This window comes from Panthera pardus, unplaced genomic scaffold, assembly GCF_024362965.1.
Source record: "Panthera pardus isolate Hobbes unplaced genomic scaffold, ASM2436296v1 HiC_scaffold_25, whole genome shotgun sequence".
In the NCBI taxonomy this organism is placed as follows: Eukaryota; Metazoa; Chordata; class Mammalia; order Carnivora; family Felidae; genus Panthera; species Panthera pardus.
In genome coordinates this window covers 95131377-95149433 of record NW_026526821.1, presented here as the reverse complement: position 1 = coordinate 95149433, position 18057 = coordinate 95131377, and the positions used below count along the sequence as shown (strand labels likewise).

General features: G+C 37.6%; 1 protein-coding gene across 5 annotated transcripts in view; it reads right to left on the bottom strand.

Moving 5' to 3' along the window:
* CTNNA2 (catenin alpha 2) overlaps nucleotides 1-18057 on the bottom strand; it is a 1099255-nt gene that overhangs the window by 233615 nt on the left and 847583 nt on the right. For all 5 annotated transcript variants that reach the window (XM_019443126.2, XM_019443134.2, XM_019443137.2 and 2 more), the window contains one exon: nucleotides 3753-3905. In XM_019443126.2, the coding sequence (XP_019298671.1) occupies nucleotides 3753-3905 (153 nt within the window). The remainder of the gene's footprint in view (nucleotides 1-3752; nucleotides 3906-18057) is intronic.

Genomic DNA, 18057 nt, shown 5'->3' with positions numbered 1-18057 from the left:
AAAGAGATCTAGTAATGAATTTTACTAGAAAACCAGAATCAATTAAACAAAACAAGAATTGGCTATAAATTTTAAAACAATTGAACTTAATAAATCAGTTTCAAGAATACTGGACACAAATGGAAGCAGGATGAGTGAGCTAAAAATTAGGTCAGTAGAAAATAATTAGATAAAAGCATAGCTTAGGGAAAAATTAAGCCTTAAATGCATATATTACTAAAATAAAAAAGGCTAAAAATCAATAATGTGATTGTTGATTTTGGAAAGTTAGAAAAACAGTAAGTCATACCAGAAGAAAGCATAAAAACTATAAAAATAACAGCATAAATAAAATAGAAAACAAAGAAAATCTACAAACCTTAAAGCTATGTTATAAAAAATAATATTAAATTTATAAACCTCTTGCAGAACTGAGAAAAAAAGAGAGAAGGCACCAATTAGCACTATAAAGAGTAAAAGAACTTAAATAATAATGCAAATACAGATTCATTTTTACTTTTAATGTTTATATATATTTTTGAGAGAGAGACAGACAGACAGACAGAGTATGAGCAGGGGAGGGGCAGAGAGAGATGGAGACACAGAATACAAAGCAGGCTCCAAGCTCTGAGCTGTCAGCACAGAGCCTGACACAGGGCTTTAACTCATAAACGATGAGATCATGACCTGAGGTGAAACTGGATGCTTAACCCACTGAGCCACCCAGGCATCCTGACACAGATTATTTTTAAAAGGAGAATATTATATATAATTTTATGCCAAATAACTTGAAAATTAAATAAAAATAACAAATTCCTAGAATACAATTTATGAAAGCTGACACAAAAAGAAATAGAAAATTTTAATGGTCTTACATTTATTAAAAATAATTGAATCTGCAATGTGTAAACCTTTCCTCAAATAAATACCCAGGCTCAGGTTGCTGTATCGGTGAATTCCTCCAAACATTTAAAAAACTAAGTAATGGCAGGTTTTCTGCTCTTTTTTTTTTTTTTTACTCTTTTTTTGAGGAAAAGCATAATTTAGATACCAACACTTCTGAAGGATATTAACGGAGACAAAAAAAAACAAACAAACATTTAATTGTCTCAAAATGTGCAGAAAACTTGCTTGATACAATTCTATATTCTTAGTGAATGAGCAATAAAAGGGAACTAAATCTGATAACATTATCTACAAGAAGTCTAGAAGAAACAATACAATTAGTAATAACACATTAAAATTTTCTCATGGAGATCTAGAAGAAACAAAAAAAGTCTATCACCACAATATCATACTGAAAGTCCCCACTAGTACAACAATGAGAGGAAAAAACAAGGTATAAGGATTGGAAAAGAAGAAATATAACTGTCATAATTTACAGACAGCATGATTGATATAAAGAAAATCCAAAAGGAAACAGTCAAACTTCTGGAATTAGTAGGTGGATTATCAAAGTCAATGGGTATAAAATCAACATATTAACCAAATTTCTCATATTATAGACACAAAAACTAAGGTCTAAAAAGATGCCCATTTCTATACAAGTACTTTTTTTTTCTTTTCTTTTCATGTGTATTTATTTATTTATTTTAGAGAGACAGAGAGGAAAAAAACAACAAAACAAAACAAAACATGATCAGGTAAGGGGCAGAGAGAGGAGACAGAGAATATGAAGCAGGCTCTGGGTTGTCAGTGCAGAGCCCGATGCAGGGCTCAAAACCATAAACCATGATGAGATCATGACCTGAGCTGAAGTCAGACACTTAACTGACTAAGCAACCCAGATGCACAATAAGTACTTTCAAAATTAGAAAATTAGTGACTTTCAGCCCAGTGATCCAGCTTTTTTTTTTTTACATGTATACATCAGCAATATAGCACTTGTTTGTAGGACATAACCTACAGAAATATTTTTTTATTCTAGTTCCTCTCCAATCAGGCCAGTCCCACCCTAGTTCCTATATTATCTGGGCATGGAGACATTCCACAGTGCTGCTGCCTGCAGTGACCACTCAGGGGCAATAAAGGGAATAACTGAGGGAAGCAAAACAATGATTTTCTGAACCATGGGGTTCTGACTGACCTCAGCCTCTGCTTCTGCCACAAGTTGAGGGTCAGGGATCACTCACAGTGGCTGGTCACCTCTACAGTGAATCCTACAGATGGGATGAGGGGAAATGGTGACTAGGTCCAGGGTCTATCATAGGAGAAGGGAGAATGAGTAGACATGAGGGCTACTTGGGCTCACATTTACACAGGGCATCAAGTTTGAAGTTAAGTGTTATCTCAAATGAGGCTACATACAGGATTACGGAATGACACAGACAAGAATGGAAATAGGATATGTTTATCACACAACTTTGAACTCATGTCCCTTCTTTCTGTCCACAATGTCTACAACACATCATTAATTAATGATTTCTATAAGTTTTGCAATTATCTTGTAAACAATGAAGTTACATTAATGTGATGGTCTATCTCTATGTTAATACTACTATTTTATTACATATGAATATTTAAAACTTTTGTAGCATTCATTCGGCATTATTTCTTTTCTTCTTCCTCCTCCCCTTCCCACTCTACCTCTGCTCTTTTTTTACCTTCTCTTTCTCAAAACAAGGAAAGTCAACCTTGAGAAGACTCTGGCTTCCTCAATGGCTAAGTGAACTCCTGCAACATGTAGGTGGAATGTGAGGGGTGATGGAGTTCTTGACTTGCAGGTGGAGACAGAGCTAGAGAGATTGCCTTGATGTCATAAGTAGGTCTAATTTTAGTTCCAGGCTGGTGTTGCCTCAAGACACTGGGATTATGGAGGGAAGTTCAAGGGTTCAAGTGTTCCAATACTCTGGCCCAGGGTTTTGCACACTCAACTTGATGACTGTTGTCATGGTGAATTAAAGTGGGGATATACCAGAGTTTTGTTGTTGTTGTTTTCAAGTGCTTGCAGCCTGGCCCTGATAACTATTCCCTAACTTTGCCAGGATCTTCACCCCTCCTAGACTCTTTTCTTCAAGCATACACACTTTCTATTTAACATCTCTAAGTTTCTAGTCAGTCCACATCACTAAATCCAACCTTTGCCAAGCTTTGGTTTTCAGCTCCTAGATACAAGCAGCCTGGTTATCAGTTTACTTTCATTTTATTGGCCTTGAATAATATTTTTCCAATATTACATAGCACAATTCTGCATTTATAAAACAACCTCCACAGATTTCTCTAACACATAGAATATATTTACGACTCTGAAATTACACTCCTCCAACTGTCCCAAGATCTTTCATCAGGAATCCCAATATCTCTTTGGGAAAAGTGAGATGCTTTTTTCACTAGCATATAATGTGGCCAGCTAATCTAGGCTGAGGGGCATGGAGTGGAGAGAGGGATAAGGAGGAAAAAAAGGGAAGCATTTAAACCTCCATTCAGCAATTTTAATTATATTCTCTCAAATCAAAGCTAGCATTTGGCACTTTGGAGCATCCCTTCTACCTCTTCTGCCTCAGCCTCTACCTATTGTTCAGGAAAATTAGCAGATGCATTCCAGAACATGTTTAGAATTGTGATATAGAGAAAGGAAGGAATACTGATAACCTGCTTCTGGTTAGCAGATGGAATCACGAGAAGGTTAAAAAAAAAAAAAGGCAGCATTCAGGACTTTATTTCTCCAGGAAAACCAGAAAACCATAGAAGGGCTGTCTACTGAAACTCGAAAGGGAGTGTGTAGAGACTAAACCCATCAATAAGTTCTACTCTTCAGGCCTCTCCTGACTTACCTCCACTAGCTTGTTGGCATGCTCACGGAAAACTTGGGCATATTCCTTCACTTCCTTTTCGTTCCCACTCTTTGCAGCCTCAATGAGAACTAGCAAAGGGACGTTGGTTTCCAAGAAAGAATCAGATATGTGATCCATCACTGCTTTCCGAAGCTGCAGTAAAAACAAAAACAAAACACACACAATTAAGGAATAGAAGAATGGTATTTATGAGTCTATTACTCACTTAGCAATATGGATTAAATTACTGCCTGAGAATAAAAAATTTTTCTAAACTCTGCCCGGTTCTCATTATCCATGGAAATAATGTTTCAACTGTTTTTAATTTTCCCAGTGCTTATCGTATCAAAAGAAAACAGAGATGATTGATACACTGTTCTGAATTAACTATATTAAATGTTAATTTGAAAGTTACATATGTGGCCTTTAGCTTAATATATTATAGGCCCTCTCCTAAAGAAAGTCTTTTTTCCTCCTTCATTGGCCCAAATGTCTCCCTTCAGGAAGTTTTGAATCATGATATAGCTCAAGGACTCAGAACTTAGTTCAAGGCTCATTAAAAATGGAGAAATGTAGGCATCAACCAGCAAATGGGGACAGCTTTAGATAAGGGTTGGGCCTTGAAGCTACCCTTAAAATCTTACCGTTTTGCAGTAACCTGTCCTTTCTACATACATTATTTGACTTTGATAGAGTGAAAACATGAAACCTCTCATAATCTCAAAAGTGTTTCTGCACAAGTACTATGATGAGATAGTTGCTGTGCTCCAGAAAGAAGTACTTAGAATTATTCTTTAAGGTAAGTAAAAATAAACATATCCGAATATGTAACAATGCATAATTACATATCATTTCCACATTGTTAAAATGGGAAGCAGGGCAGCTGCATGAAAAAAAAGAAAGAAAGAAAGAGAAACTGTACCTGAATAATTACCTCAGTGCTGCTTTGTTCATGATTTTCAGGATGTGTACAGAGAGAAAACACCCAAATAAATGCAAGTGAAGATGGTAAACAATGTGTATGTTTTCCAAACAAATGTACCTATTGAGGAGTATTCAGGCAAATCTTTTAGTAGGGTGACACATGCATATCTATTATTGGTCAGAAGAAGGAGAACTTTGAACAAATTACAAATTTCCATTCCTTTTTGCACGAACTACTACAAGGTATGTATGTGTGCAATATAACTTAGTTTGGTTTACCTCTGAATTGGGCTTGGTATTTCACCATATAAAATACATAAAGCCTATGCAAAGTTAATATTAATTAGTTACTTATTTGGCAGCATGTGTTAAACTACAGCTCAGGAATAATGTTGGTTATGGGTGAGCTCATATATTCTGGATGCATACAATGTGGCAGATACTCAAGTAAGATCTTTACATACTACATCATTTAAATTTTTTTTAATGTTTATGCATTTTTTTGAGGGAAAGAGAGAGATAGACAGAGCATGAGCGGTGGAAGGGCAGAGAGGAAGGGAGTCACAAAATCTGAAGCAGGCTCCAGGCTGCTATGCTGACAGCTCTGAGACTGACGTGGGGCTCGAACTCACCAAATGCAGGATCACGACCCGAGCTGAAGTTGGATGCTTAACCAACTGAGCCACCCAGGCACCCCAAGATATTACATCATTTAATCCCCTAAACAACACCATGAGATAGGGATGTTTCTTATATAAGTTTTTTTTTTTCAAATGAAGAAAATGGGACTGAGAAATATGAAATAATATGCCTATAATTATAAGGTAGCAAGTGGAAGAGCCCATGGCCAGAAGGTCTGAAGGGAAGAGTGCAGTGAGCACTTAAAATTGATCTGTCAAGCCTCTCTTCCAGGACAGAGTCCCACATGAAGGAGAAACTATTGGAAGTATAATCAAATTGAACTTGACAGGGGCAACAGAGGTAAAAGAAAAAGGCCCAGAGGAAGTGGGGAAGTGAGCAGAGAGCCAGGTTATATCACCAGCCAAGCAACCATATTTTTTAAATCAGACAAAATTAACAGAAGTGAGAGCTCTGTAAAGCTAGAATAGCTAAGTCCATCAGGCCTCTTTCTAAACCTTCAAGGAAAGTGAGTTCACATAAAAATGAACAACTTAAAATTATTAAGGTCAAAACTCATATAAAGTTATTATAAGAAAAATAAGAATAAGGAATATAATATTCCTTATACACAGTGAAACCATGCCAGAAACATATACTTGTAACACAGATTAAAACTGTAAACTACTATCTCAAATAAATTCAAATACACTAAAAAATTATATAAGATATTAAATAAGACATAAATTACAAAAAGAAAAAAATATATACAATGAGGTCATGAAACTTAAGAATTATAAATTAAAGAAAAATCTTTCTTTTAAAAAAAGAAGACTAAACAAGAATGAATAAATACAATAGCAAATGCCTTAAGAGAAATGGAAAGAGAAAAGAAGGAAAAAATTAAAATCCAAAAGAAATTCTTAGAAAAATATTTTAAAAGATTTAAGGAAAAGTGACAAATACTGAAGATAGACCAAAAAAAAAAAAAAAAATCAGTATTTGGCTACCAGATGTCCCTGAAGAAGAAAAGCAAAACAGAAAACAAACGCTAAAAATCATAATTCATGAACACTTTCATATACATATAAATTACATTCTGAAAGAATATATCATGTACCTAGAAAGACTAATGCAAATTGTCAGGCAAAAAAACTGGATTCTAAATAAAAACAGGGGAAGAAATCCTTGTGTATTTAGACAAATAGAACAAATGGCTAATACAGGAAAGAAAATCAAATGATCATCAGACTTCTCAATAGCAAAGGTTTATGCCCGAAGAAAATGAAGTACTATAATTTAAGATACTCAAGGAAAGAAAATGTGAGTGAAGAATTTTACAGCCAGCAAAACTGACTTTGAAGAATAGAAGGCACAGACAAAATTTGATCACTGTGCAAGAACACAGAAAATATTGTTCTCGTGAGACTCTGTCAGAGAATCTGTTAGAGAAAGATCTTTAACAACCAAAATAACTCAGAAAACATCAGCATGAAACTGACAGTGAGCATTAGATATATACTTGTTTGTAGAACTAAGAATATATGATGTTTAAATGAGGGAGATTATCGTATGAAGCAGCTACATGGCTCTGGCAATGAAGATACAGTATAACACTGTAAACAAGAAGAAAAAGGGAACAAGATGTACAAAAATATTTTATCTGTTTTATGTAATTTTAATTATGGTGGTAGTATTACTATTAGTGTTCTAATACTATTGTGTTTAAAGGCAGAAGAAAGCAAACGATTAGTCATGAGAAGTTATCTCTTATCTCCTATGCTCTTGTTAATGAGGAGTAATGGTGTGTAAGAGAGAAGGTGAAATATAGAAGAAGTTTGGGAAAAACCCTATATTCCTAGATCTGAAGAAGAAATGTCGATATGAACACAAGATTTTAAAACACACACATACACACACACACAATTTTCCAGTTCTGTCCAATGAAAAGGCCTAAAAACAATGGCAGCCCAATGGCAATGAACACTGTGAAATACAATTTTCCACTAAAACAAATCAGGGCTTCTTGCGGAAATGGCTAGAACTTTGAAGCTGAAATATACCAAAAGTCCTGAAATATCTTATTATGCAAAGAGTTATCAAAGACTACTAGGGTCATGTTAAAATAACTCAGGAGCCCCTCACTTGGCCAAAGATTACACATTTTGAGCTTCACAAAAGATTAAAATTCCAGTGGATTGAAACTCATCAAATATATTTAAATACATGAGTTTATAATGACAACAAAACAAAACAAAACAAAAGCTGGTTACCTTTAGAGGCTGTCAAGGAACCAACTCATTTCTCTTGAAAGAATCAAGACTACATCTTGCCTTTCCTGTATGAACTGAAATTCCTTATGAAGAAACTTTATAAACTTACTCAACTTAAATGAAAACAAAATGATAGGATATCACCTAATAAATGATAGCATAATAATAATAAAGTGTGTCCATCACTTGATGGACATTTGGACTCTTTCCATAATTTGGCTATTGTTGATAGTGAACTATAAACATCGGGGTGCATGTGCCTCTATGAATCAGCACCCCTGTATCCTTGGATAAATTCCTAACAGTGCTATTGCTGGGTTGTAGGGTTGTTCTATTTTTAATTTTTGGGGGAAGCTCCCCTCACTGTTTTCCAGAGTGACTACACTTGTTTGCATTCCCACCAACAGTGCAAGAGGGCTCCTCTTTCTCCATATCTTCATCAGCATCTGTTGTTTCCTGAGTTGTTAATTTTAGTCACTCTGACTGGTGTGAGATGGTATCTCAATGTGGTTTTGATTTGTATTTCCCTGATGGTGAGTGGTGTTGAGCATCTGGTTGAACGTGAGTGTTTGTTGGCCATCTGGATGTTTTCTTTGGAAAAGTGTCTATTCCTGTCTTCTGTCCATTTCTTCACTGGATTATTTGGTTTTGGGTGATAAGTTTGGTAATTTTTTTATAGATTTTGGATACTAACCCTTTATCTGATATGTCATTAGCAAATATCTTCTCCCATTCTGCTGGTTGCCTTTTAGTTTTGTTGATTGTTTCTTCTGCTGTGCAGAGCTTTTTATCTTGATGAGTTTCCTATAGTTCATCCTTGCTTTTATTTTCCTTGCCTTCAGAGACATGTTGAGTAAGAAGTTGCTGTGGCTGAGGTCAAACAGGTTGTTGCCTGTTTTCTCCTCTAGGGTTTTGATGGTTTCCTGTCTCATATTTAGGTCTTTCATCCATTTTGAGTTTATTTTTATTTATGGTATAAGAAAGTGGTCCAGTTTCATTCTTCTGCATGTTGCTGTCCAGTTCTCCCAGCACCATTTGCTAAACAGACTGTCTTTTTTCTATTGGATAGTCTTTCCTGCTTTGTTGAAGATTAGTTGGCCATATATTTGTGAGTCAAATTCTAGGTTCTCTATTCTATTCCATTGGTCTATGTGTCTGTTTTTGTGCCAATACCATACTGTCTTGATGATTACAGCTTTGTAGTACAGGCTAAAGCCCAGGATTGTGATACCTCCCGCTTTTTCTTTTTCAACATTACTTTGGCTATTCGGGGTCTTTTTTGGTTGCATACAAATTTTGAGATTGTTTGTTCTAGCTCTGAGAAGAATGCTAGTGCAATTTTGATTGGAATTGCATTGAATGTGTAGATTGCTTTGGGTAGTATCAACATTTCAACAATATTTGTTCTTCTAATCCATGAGCATGGAATAGTTTTCCATTTCTTTGTGTCTTCTTCAATTTCTTTCATCAGATCTCTACAGTTTTCAGCATATAGAACTTTTACCCCTTTGGTTAGGTTTATTCCTAGGTATTTTATGGCTCTTGGTGAAATTGTAAATGGGAACCATTCCTTGATTTCTCTTTCTATTGCTTTGTTATTGGTGTATAGAAATGTAACCGATTTCTGTATGTTGATTTTATATCCTGAGACTTTGATGAATTCATGTACCAGTTCTAGTAGTTTTTGGTGGAGTCTTTTAGGTTTTCCATGTAGAGTATTATGTCATCTGCAAAGAGTGAAAGTTGGACTTCTTCTTTGCCAATTTGGATGACTTTTAATTTTGTTGTCTGATTGCTGAGGCTAGGGCTTCCAACACTAGTTTAAAAAACAGTGGTGAAAGTGGACATCCCTGTTGTGTTCCTGATCTCAGAGGGAAAACTCTCAGTTTTTCCCCATTGAGGGTGATATTAGCTGTGGGCCTTTCATATATGGCTTTTATGATGTTAAAGTATGTTACTTCTATCCCGACTTTTATGAGGGTTTTTATTAAGAAACAATGCTGTATTTTTTCAAATGCTTTTTCTCTGTCTATTGACAGGATCATATAGTTCTTATCTTTTCTTCTATTAATGTGATGCATCACAGTGTTTGATTTGCAAATACTGAACTAGCCCTGCATTCCAGGAATGAATCCCAATGGTTCGTGGTGAATAATTCTTTTAGTATACAGTTGAATTTGATTTGCTAGTATCTTGTTGACAATTTTTCCTCCATATTCATCTGGGATATTGGCCTGTAATTCTCCTTTTTAGTGGGGTCTTTGGTTTGGGAATCAAGGTAATGCTGGCTTCACAGAATGAGTGTGGAAACTTTCCTGCCATTTCTATTTTTTTGGAAGAGCTTGAGGAGAATAGATATTAACTCTGCTTTAAATGTCTAGCAGAATTCCTCTAGGAAGCCATCTGGCCCAGAACTCTTATTTGTTGGGAGATTTTTGATAACTGATGAAATTTCTTCGCTGGCTATGGGTCTGTTCAAATTTTCTATTTCTTCCCATTTGAGTTTTGGTAGTGTGTGGGTGTCTAGGAATTTGTCCATTTCTTCCAGATTGTCCTGTTTCTTGGCAGGTAATTTTTCATAGTATTCTCTAATAATTTCATTGTATTTCTGTAGTGTTGGTTGTGGTTCTCCTCTTTCATTCATGATTTTATCTATTAGGATTCTCTCTCTTTTCTTTTTGAGAAGTCTGGCTAGGGGTTCATCAATTTTGTTTATTCTTTCAAAAACACAGCTCTTAGATTTATTGATCTGTTCTATTGTTTGGTTTGGTTTTTTGGATCCTATATTGTTTATTTATGTTCTAATCTTTATTATTTCTCTTCTTCTGGCTTTGGGCTTTCTTTGATGTTCTGCTTCTGGTACCTTAAGGTGTGAGGTTAGGTTTTGTATTGGGGATTTTTTTTGTTTCTTGAGATAGGCCTGGATTGCAATGTATTTTCTTCTTAGGACAGCCTTTGCTGCATCCCAAAAGGTTTGGGCTATCATGTTTTCATTTTCATTTGCTTCCATATATTTTTAAATTTCTTCTTTAATTGCCTGGTTGACCCATTCATTCTTTAGTAGAATATTCTTTAACCTCCATGCATTTGGAGGCTTTCCAAATTTTTTCTTGAGGTTGATTTCAAGTTTCATAGTGTTGTGATCTGAAAATAGGCATGGTATGATCTCAATCCTTTTATATAATTTATTGAGGGCTGTTTTGTGACCTACTATGTGATCTAGTTAGGAGAATGTTCCATATGCACTTGAGAAGAATGTGTATTCTGCTACTTTGGGATGAAAAGTTCTGGATATATCTGTCAAGTTCATCTGGTCCAATGTATCATTCAAGGCCATTGTTTCTTTTTTTTTTTTATTTATTTAAAAATTTTTAACGTTTATTTATTATTGAAAAACAGAGAGAGACAGAGCATGAGCATGGGAGGGGCAGAAAGAAGGGGAGACACAGAATCTGAAGCAGGCTCCAGGCTCTGAGCTGTCAGCACAGAGCTCAATGCGGGGCTTGAACTCACAAACCGTGAGATCAAGGGCCATTGTTTCTTTATTGATTTTCTGCCTATATGATCTGTCCATTACTGTAAGTGAAGTATTAAAGTCACCTACAGTTACCATTATTATTATCAATATGATTGATTATGTTTGTGATTAATTGATTTATATATTTGGGTGTTATCAATTTGGGAGCATAAACATTCACAATTGTTAGCTCTTCTTGATGGACAGGCCCCTTAATTATGATAAAATGCCCTTCTTCATCTCTTGTTACAGTCTTTAGTTTAAAATCTAGTTTTTCTGATATAAGTATGGCTACTGCAGCTTTCTTTTCACTTCCAGTAGCATGATAGATGGTTCTCCATCCCCTCACTTTCAATGTGTCTTTTGATTGGGGCATTTAGTCCATTTACATTCAGAGCAATTATTGAAAGATATGGATTTAGTGTCATTGTGTAATCTGTAGGTTTCATGCTTGTGGTTATTTCTCTGGTCCTTTGTAGTCTTTGCAACATTCTACTCAGAGAGTCCCCCTTGGGATCTCCTGTAGGGTGGTTTAGTGGTCATGAAGTCCTTCAGTTTTTGTTTGTCTGGGAAAGCCTTTATTTCTCCTTTTATTCTTAATGGCAGCCTTGCTGGATAAAGGATTCTTGGCTGCATATTTTTCCTATTCAGCACATTGAATATTTCCTGCCACTCCCTTCTGGCCTGCCAAGTTTTAGTGGAGAGGTCTGCTGCTACCCTTATGTGTCTAGACTTGTAGGTTAAGGCCCATTTGTCCCTAGATGCTTTCAGAATTCTCTCTTTATCTTTGTATTTTGCCAAGTTTCACTATGATATGCCGTGGTGATGGCCTGTGCTTGTTGAATCTGAAGGGAGTTCTCTGCACCTCCTGGACTTGGATGTCTGCTTCCTTCCCCAGATTAGGAAAGTTCTCAGCTATAATTTGTTCAAACCAACATTCTGCCCCTTTCTCCCTTCTTCTTCTGCAACTCTTATGATACAGATATTATTGTGTTTCATCAAATCACTTAGGTCTCTAAATCTCCCCTCATGGTCCACTGTTTTCTTATCTCTATTTTTCTTGGCTTCATCATTTTCCATAATTTCATCTTCTATTTCACCTATTCTCCCCTCTACTTCCTCCATCCTTCCTATCACTACATCTAGTTTATTTTGCATCTCATTTATAGCTTAATTTACTCAGAGTCCCTGCTGTCTTCTATGCTTTTCTCAAGCCCAGCTATTAGTCAGTCTTATGACTATTACTCTAAATTATTATTCAGATATATTGTTTATATCTGTTTTGAGCAATTCTCTGGATGTCATTTATTCCTGGAATTTCTTTTGAGGAGAATTCTTCCATTTCATCACTTTGGCTAGTCTTCTGTCTTTTACATGTATTAAGAGCTTGTTATGTGTCCTGCACCTGTGAGTAGTACTATATATAAAAAAAAGTCATACACTGTCCAGGGCCTGGCCTTTCAGGAAGTGTTTTTGGAGTGTGTTTCACGCTCTCTGTTGTTGTGACTCTGGCTGCTTTATCTCCCTACTTGTAGTAGTGGTTTGGACCTTCCACCAGGTGTGCTTTGATGTGTTCATTGAAGTAACCCTGGAAAAAATTTAAAAAGGGGTGGGTGGGTGGAAGAAGCCTTATCCCATACAAAGAGAGAAATGACAGAAGTGGGGGAAAACAAAGAGAAAATGACCAGGCAGAGTTTTGGAGAACCTATACAGCTTAATCCAGAGAGAGAGACAGAGAGAGGAAAATAAAGAAAGAGGAGATATAGAAGAAGTGTACAAAGAATAGATTAAAAATGTCTGCTTAAACAAACCAACAATCAGAATAGGGAAAGGAAAAAATAAGGGTAAGACATATATATATATGAGGTCCCAATAGGTCATTTCTGCTTTTATGTCTCTTGACTTCAGAGATGTGTTAAGTAAGAAGTTGCTGTGGCTGAGGTCAAAGAGGTTGTTTCCTGTTTTCTCCTATAGGGTTTTGATGGTCTCCTGTCTCACATTTAGGTCTTTCATCCATTTTGAGTTTATTTTTATTGATGGTATAAGAAACAAGAATTGACCAAGAATCAAATCAGAAAATGCAAAAACACTGGACCGATATCTGATAGTGCCTTGGAACAGGTGGCTGTGCTGGTCTGGAGGACGGGCTGTCTGGTTGGTCAGTGTCAATCTTGCTCTAGTAGACACACAGTTACCAGGCATGGAGGGGCACAGTTTGGTGCAGGCAGGTCACGCCTCCGCTGAGGGCCCACTATCCTGTTCCATGAAGCTCCACCATGTTGGTGATGGGGAAAAAAATGGTGACACCTCAGTCTCTCCTCCCTCGACGAGGTGCCCCAAACCACACTGTTCAGGCTATCCTCACAGTGCTGTGCGGGCATGATTGGGCCGCTTTGTCTTGCTCCACAGTCTCCTGTGCTTCCCAGGCGCTCAGCTGAGATTCAAACCCTGATGTCTTAAAGGATCCCACTCCACCCCACACCAGTTCTGGGGTAGTGCCATCCCTGCCCAGCCAACAAAGGGCCTCTGGCTGGCACCTACAGGGTCTTTTATCCTTGGAGAGGCAGTATACTTTCTTACCACAGCACTCAAGGAAGGAGAATGCTTTCTCCCAGTGTGCCTCTGAGCTTGCCCAGAGCTAGCTCCCTTCTCTCCTCAATGCGTGCACACAGGGCAGCGCACTGCAGTCCCAACAAAGCCACACCACCCTGGATTGTCACTCCTAAGGCTGTCTGCAAGTTAGAGACTGACTCTCTCCATTTTTTTCCATTCCAGGTCTGTGGTCCAGAGAGGTTTTCTCTTGTCCAAACACAATCCCACATTTTCACAGCCTCTCTTTCTCTTCCTTTTGTCTCTCTGTGGAAGGGGATTCCCCCCCCCGGGTCTGTGCCTATGCTGCCGATTTTATTTCTCCCAATTTGCAAGCATGCACCTCTATCCTACCAAGCTGTCTCCATGGGCCCCTGGAAATGTTTCTGTCACTCTGTAGCCCAGATTCCTGGAATTCCAAGGCTTCTGGCCTAAATACTGCTGTGTTTGAGAGATAAGGAAACTTCAGGTCCCCCTACTTCTCAGCCATGTTGACTCCTCCCCTCATTTTGAAGTTTATTACTTGGTCTGCCCTATCTTAACTAGAACACATTGAAAGAGATTTCCTTTTCTTTCTTTCTTTTCTTTTTTCCTGCTAACTCTGCCATGTTTAAGGCTGCCATTCCTTTCTCAGTCCCCTCCTACTTAAAGGGTAGACCACAGGCCAGCATAACTGCCAATTCATGGGAGAAATGCAAACCTTAGGCCCCATCCCATACCTGCATTTCAATCAGAATCTTCATTTTAATAAGATGCCTACATGATTCCTAAGTACAATATAGTTTGAGGAGCACTGCCTTGGAAGACCTATTGTATCAGTCAAGCTCTTAGCTGCAAACATTAGAAACTAATTATGGCAGATTCAAGCAGAAAGCCCATTCCACTAGTTCAAAGAAGGGACAGAACTCAGAAATGTTAGTATACCTTGTGCCTTTGTGTCATTAGCTTTTGATTCAAAGTCTTAGGCAGATGCACCTGATTTTTATCTGGGTGAAATACAGACTTGAATCCTGGGTCATGTGCCAACACCCTTACCTAGCTGCAATGGTAAAGAAAGAAGGTGTTGGGGAAAAGTGTTTGTGCAAGAAGGATACTGGCCATTGGCTTCTTATCCAAAAATTCATATAATGAGGAGTTCCCCAAACACAGGAAAGGAATTCAGAGGCTGACTCAAAAACAAAAATATGGCCAATAAAGAAAAGATCTGGTAGAATAATAATGCAATTACTCAAGCATGAGCAGAAGGTGTAAAAAATAGAAACACTTAAAGGAAATAATTAAAGGTGCAGGGTTATTTACAAGGAACAAGATCAGAAACTATGAACTAGGATAGGAATGGAAAGTATGCTACATTTCCTTTCTATGCCTATACCAGACGTGACTAATCAATCACAGCATTCTTTTATGCTGAGCTCAAATACTATTTCATAATCTTCCTCAGCACAGGTAGCTAATACTAATCAATCCTATTTTTCCTATAGTGAGAAAGCTTTCTTTGCTGAAATTTCCCCACAATTTACATCTTTTTGCATTCTAGTCTTTAGGAAGAATTGTTTGTGCATGTTTGAGCAATCCACTGCCATCCTGACTTTTAGAAATAAAAGTTAACATCCAAGTGTCTAGGCTGGGCTGATGAGATTTAACAAATATTTCACTGCTTGACATCTGTCTTGTCATTTAGACAGATATTTATAAAAAGCTTGTTAACAGTATTAACTTCTTCACTAGAATTTTGTAGGCCATACAAACCAAGGTCAAATTTGGGGTACAGGATAATTTTAAATGGGCTCAAAACTTTGAAACTTTAAATATTCCCATGCATGTGGCTGCTTGAGGGCTCTTCATGATCAGTGACATATTTTTACCATATTTCCTTAAGCTTTAGGGTGTAACTGTTATTAAAAATGAAAAATCAAAGCAACAAAGTGTCTGGTCCAGGAGCCATCCAGCCTAGGGGGCTTGAGAAAAATTGAGCCTCATTAAGTCAGGCAAATTTTAACCAGGCTGAAGGTCAATTAAGGTAATCAGTCAGTGCAGTAATCCACAGAAAGCCACTTTAATAAGCTAAGGTGCCATCAATGTACACAGTCCACTGGTAATGATGGCATTGTTCATTGTTTGGGCTGGGGGTGGGGCAGATGGGGAGAGCAGAGGCGTATCTATGATGCTGTGGAAGAGCACTTAAAGAATAATCACTGTTTTTGCTTTATTTTGTTTTCTTTACAAGAGAAACACAAAATTCTTTGGTCATTCACTTCATTATCCTGATGGCGCTGACTATCTTCTACGAAGCTAAATCATTTTAATTGGGATACTAGCTTCTTTACCTAATGGAACCAATTACTTCTAAAAAGAAAAAAAATATACATAATAAGAAGAGTTATAAGACTTCATGCTTTTCCCCATATCCCTCCCCACTCCCATCCCCACCCCAGATTCAGGCTCTACTGGATTAATTCAAAGCATAGCTGTCATCATTAGCAATACCTGTGTACATGGCCCCAACAGCAAACATATAATGGTTTAGTTTAGCCAGATAAACAATTCTTGCCCTCTAGATTTTTCCTCTAGGAGTTCTAATGCAACCAGGATAAAAGTTGGAACATATCTCAATGGAGTAAAAAGCACTGAGGCCAACTTAAATAATTGTAGTGGATTTGTTTTATTAATGAGCCCGATTATTCACCACTCCTCATATGCATGCCCATAGCCACGTAACTCTGTAGTGACTGCCCTCTCTGGCTCTGGGCTGGGCCCTGTGACATGCTTAATGCCTGTGATGTTGGCCAGCATGATGCATGTGGGGGCTTGAAAGACCCATTCGCCACCAGGCTTGCTTGGTCTTATTCTCTCTCATTTCCTTGAGAAGAACATGCCTGGGCTAGACCACTTATCTCCCAACAAGGAAAACAAAAGTGTTGAATAGAACTGAGTCACCTCAGTCATCTCCATGAACGCCATCTTAGGTCAATCAAGAGCAACTGAGCCCAGACACATGAGAGGGCCCAACCAAGGTCACCATTCCGAACTAGTGAGAAACACATACTATTACTGGGTGCCACTGAGATGTTATATTGAACTATTTTCACAATAGATAACTGATAAGATAATATACATATTTAATTAGAGTAAGTTTTTGTGGCCATTTAATCATCTTTTTGGGGAGACATCATCAAAATAAATTTCTGATCAATCAGATCATTCCAATTCAGTTATTTTACCAAAATCACTAGATTAAAAGTAGTCTGCTCTGCATGTTCCATTATGCAGCCATGGGCTGTGCTTAAACATATCACAGCTACAATTTCTTATTTGTATAGATTTAACAAATCCCTCAGTTCAAAAGCTGTACTTAAGAGAAAAGTCATAGAGACTTAGATAAGGAAAGGTTGGTTGGGCCTCATCCTTGGTTGGGCTTGACTCCTTCTGTTGGTTCCATTTTCTGCCCAGGACACACAAAGTTAAAGTCTCCTTCTCCCTCTCCACAATAGGCAAGGGCAATCGCTTTTAGTGGAAGAAGCAGTGAAATGTTGCTCTAGGATCCGAGGGAGTCCTGGGATTATTGTGGATCCCCAGGGGGCCTCAGTCCAGCAGGTACACAGCCCTCCTTGAAACAAATGTTATGGAAACAACCAACAAGGAAGCAAAGTTGAGGTGGCAGAAGGCACCTCTGGAGGTGGTACAGAGGAGGCAGAAATAGACTGCACAGTGGGGCAGGGAGGAAAAGTGGTGAGGAGGAGAGCAGTGAAGGATTGGGGGAAGTTAATATTTCATAATAACAAACTTTACTTAATGCTTACTTTGTGCCAGAGCCTCTTCTGAACGCTTAGAAGAACTTGCTTATTTCTCTGAAAAGAGCTGGCTACTATTTTCTCCATTTTATAGGTGAGGAAATTGAGGCAATAGAATTCAGTCAGTTGCCCACACTCACATGGCTAATAAATAAGTGGCAGTGGCAGAATTTGAACCCAGACTGGCCTCAGAGTCCATGAGATAAATGAATATACGCAACCTTTCATATGTCTACATTATGCCAGCTTTGCATACATTATCAACCAAAAGTAATGGTATATAGGATGTTAGTGTACAAAATTGCAGGCACATATGTGTTCCAGCTTAGTGATTAATTAGTGAAGTGCATAAAGACTTCTGGAAGCTTTGCCAAAGATAATAAGAGCACAAAGAAGAAAACCACAGTGGAGAGAATGGAAGAACAGACCCAGTGGCAGATGGACACCACAAGAGGGAATCAGTGGTCCCTCCAGAGGCAGATGTGATGCTGAGTCCTAATGAATCCCCACTCCAGTTGCTGAAAGGGACCTGCTGGATACTCACTATGAGACTCTGTGACTTCCTGGGGCTTTAGTAGTCTGTAAAAAAAAAA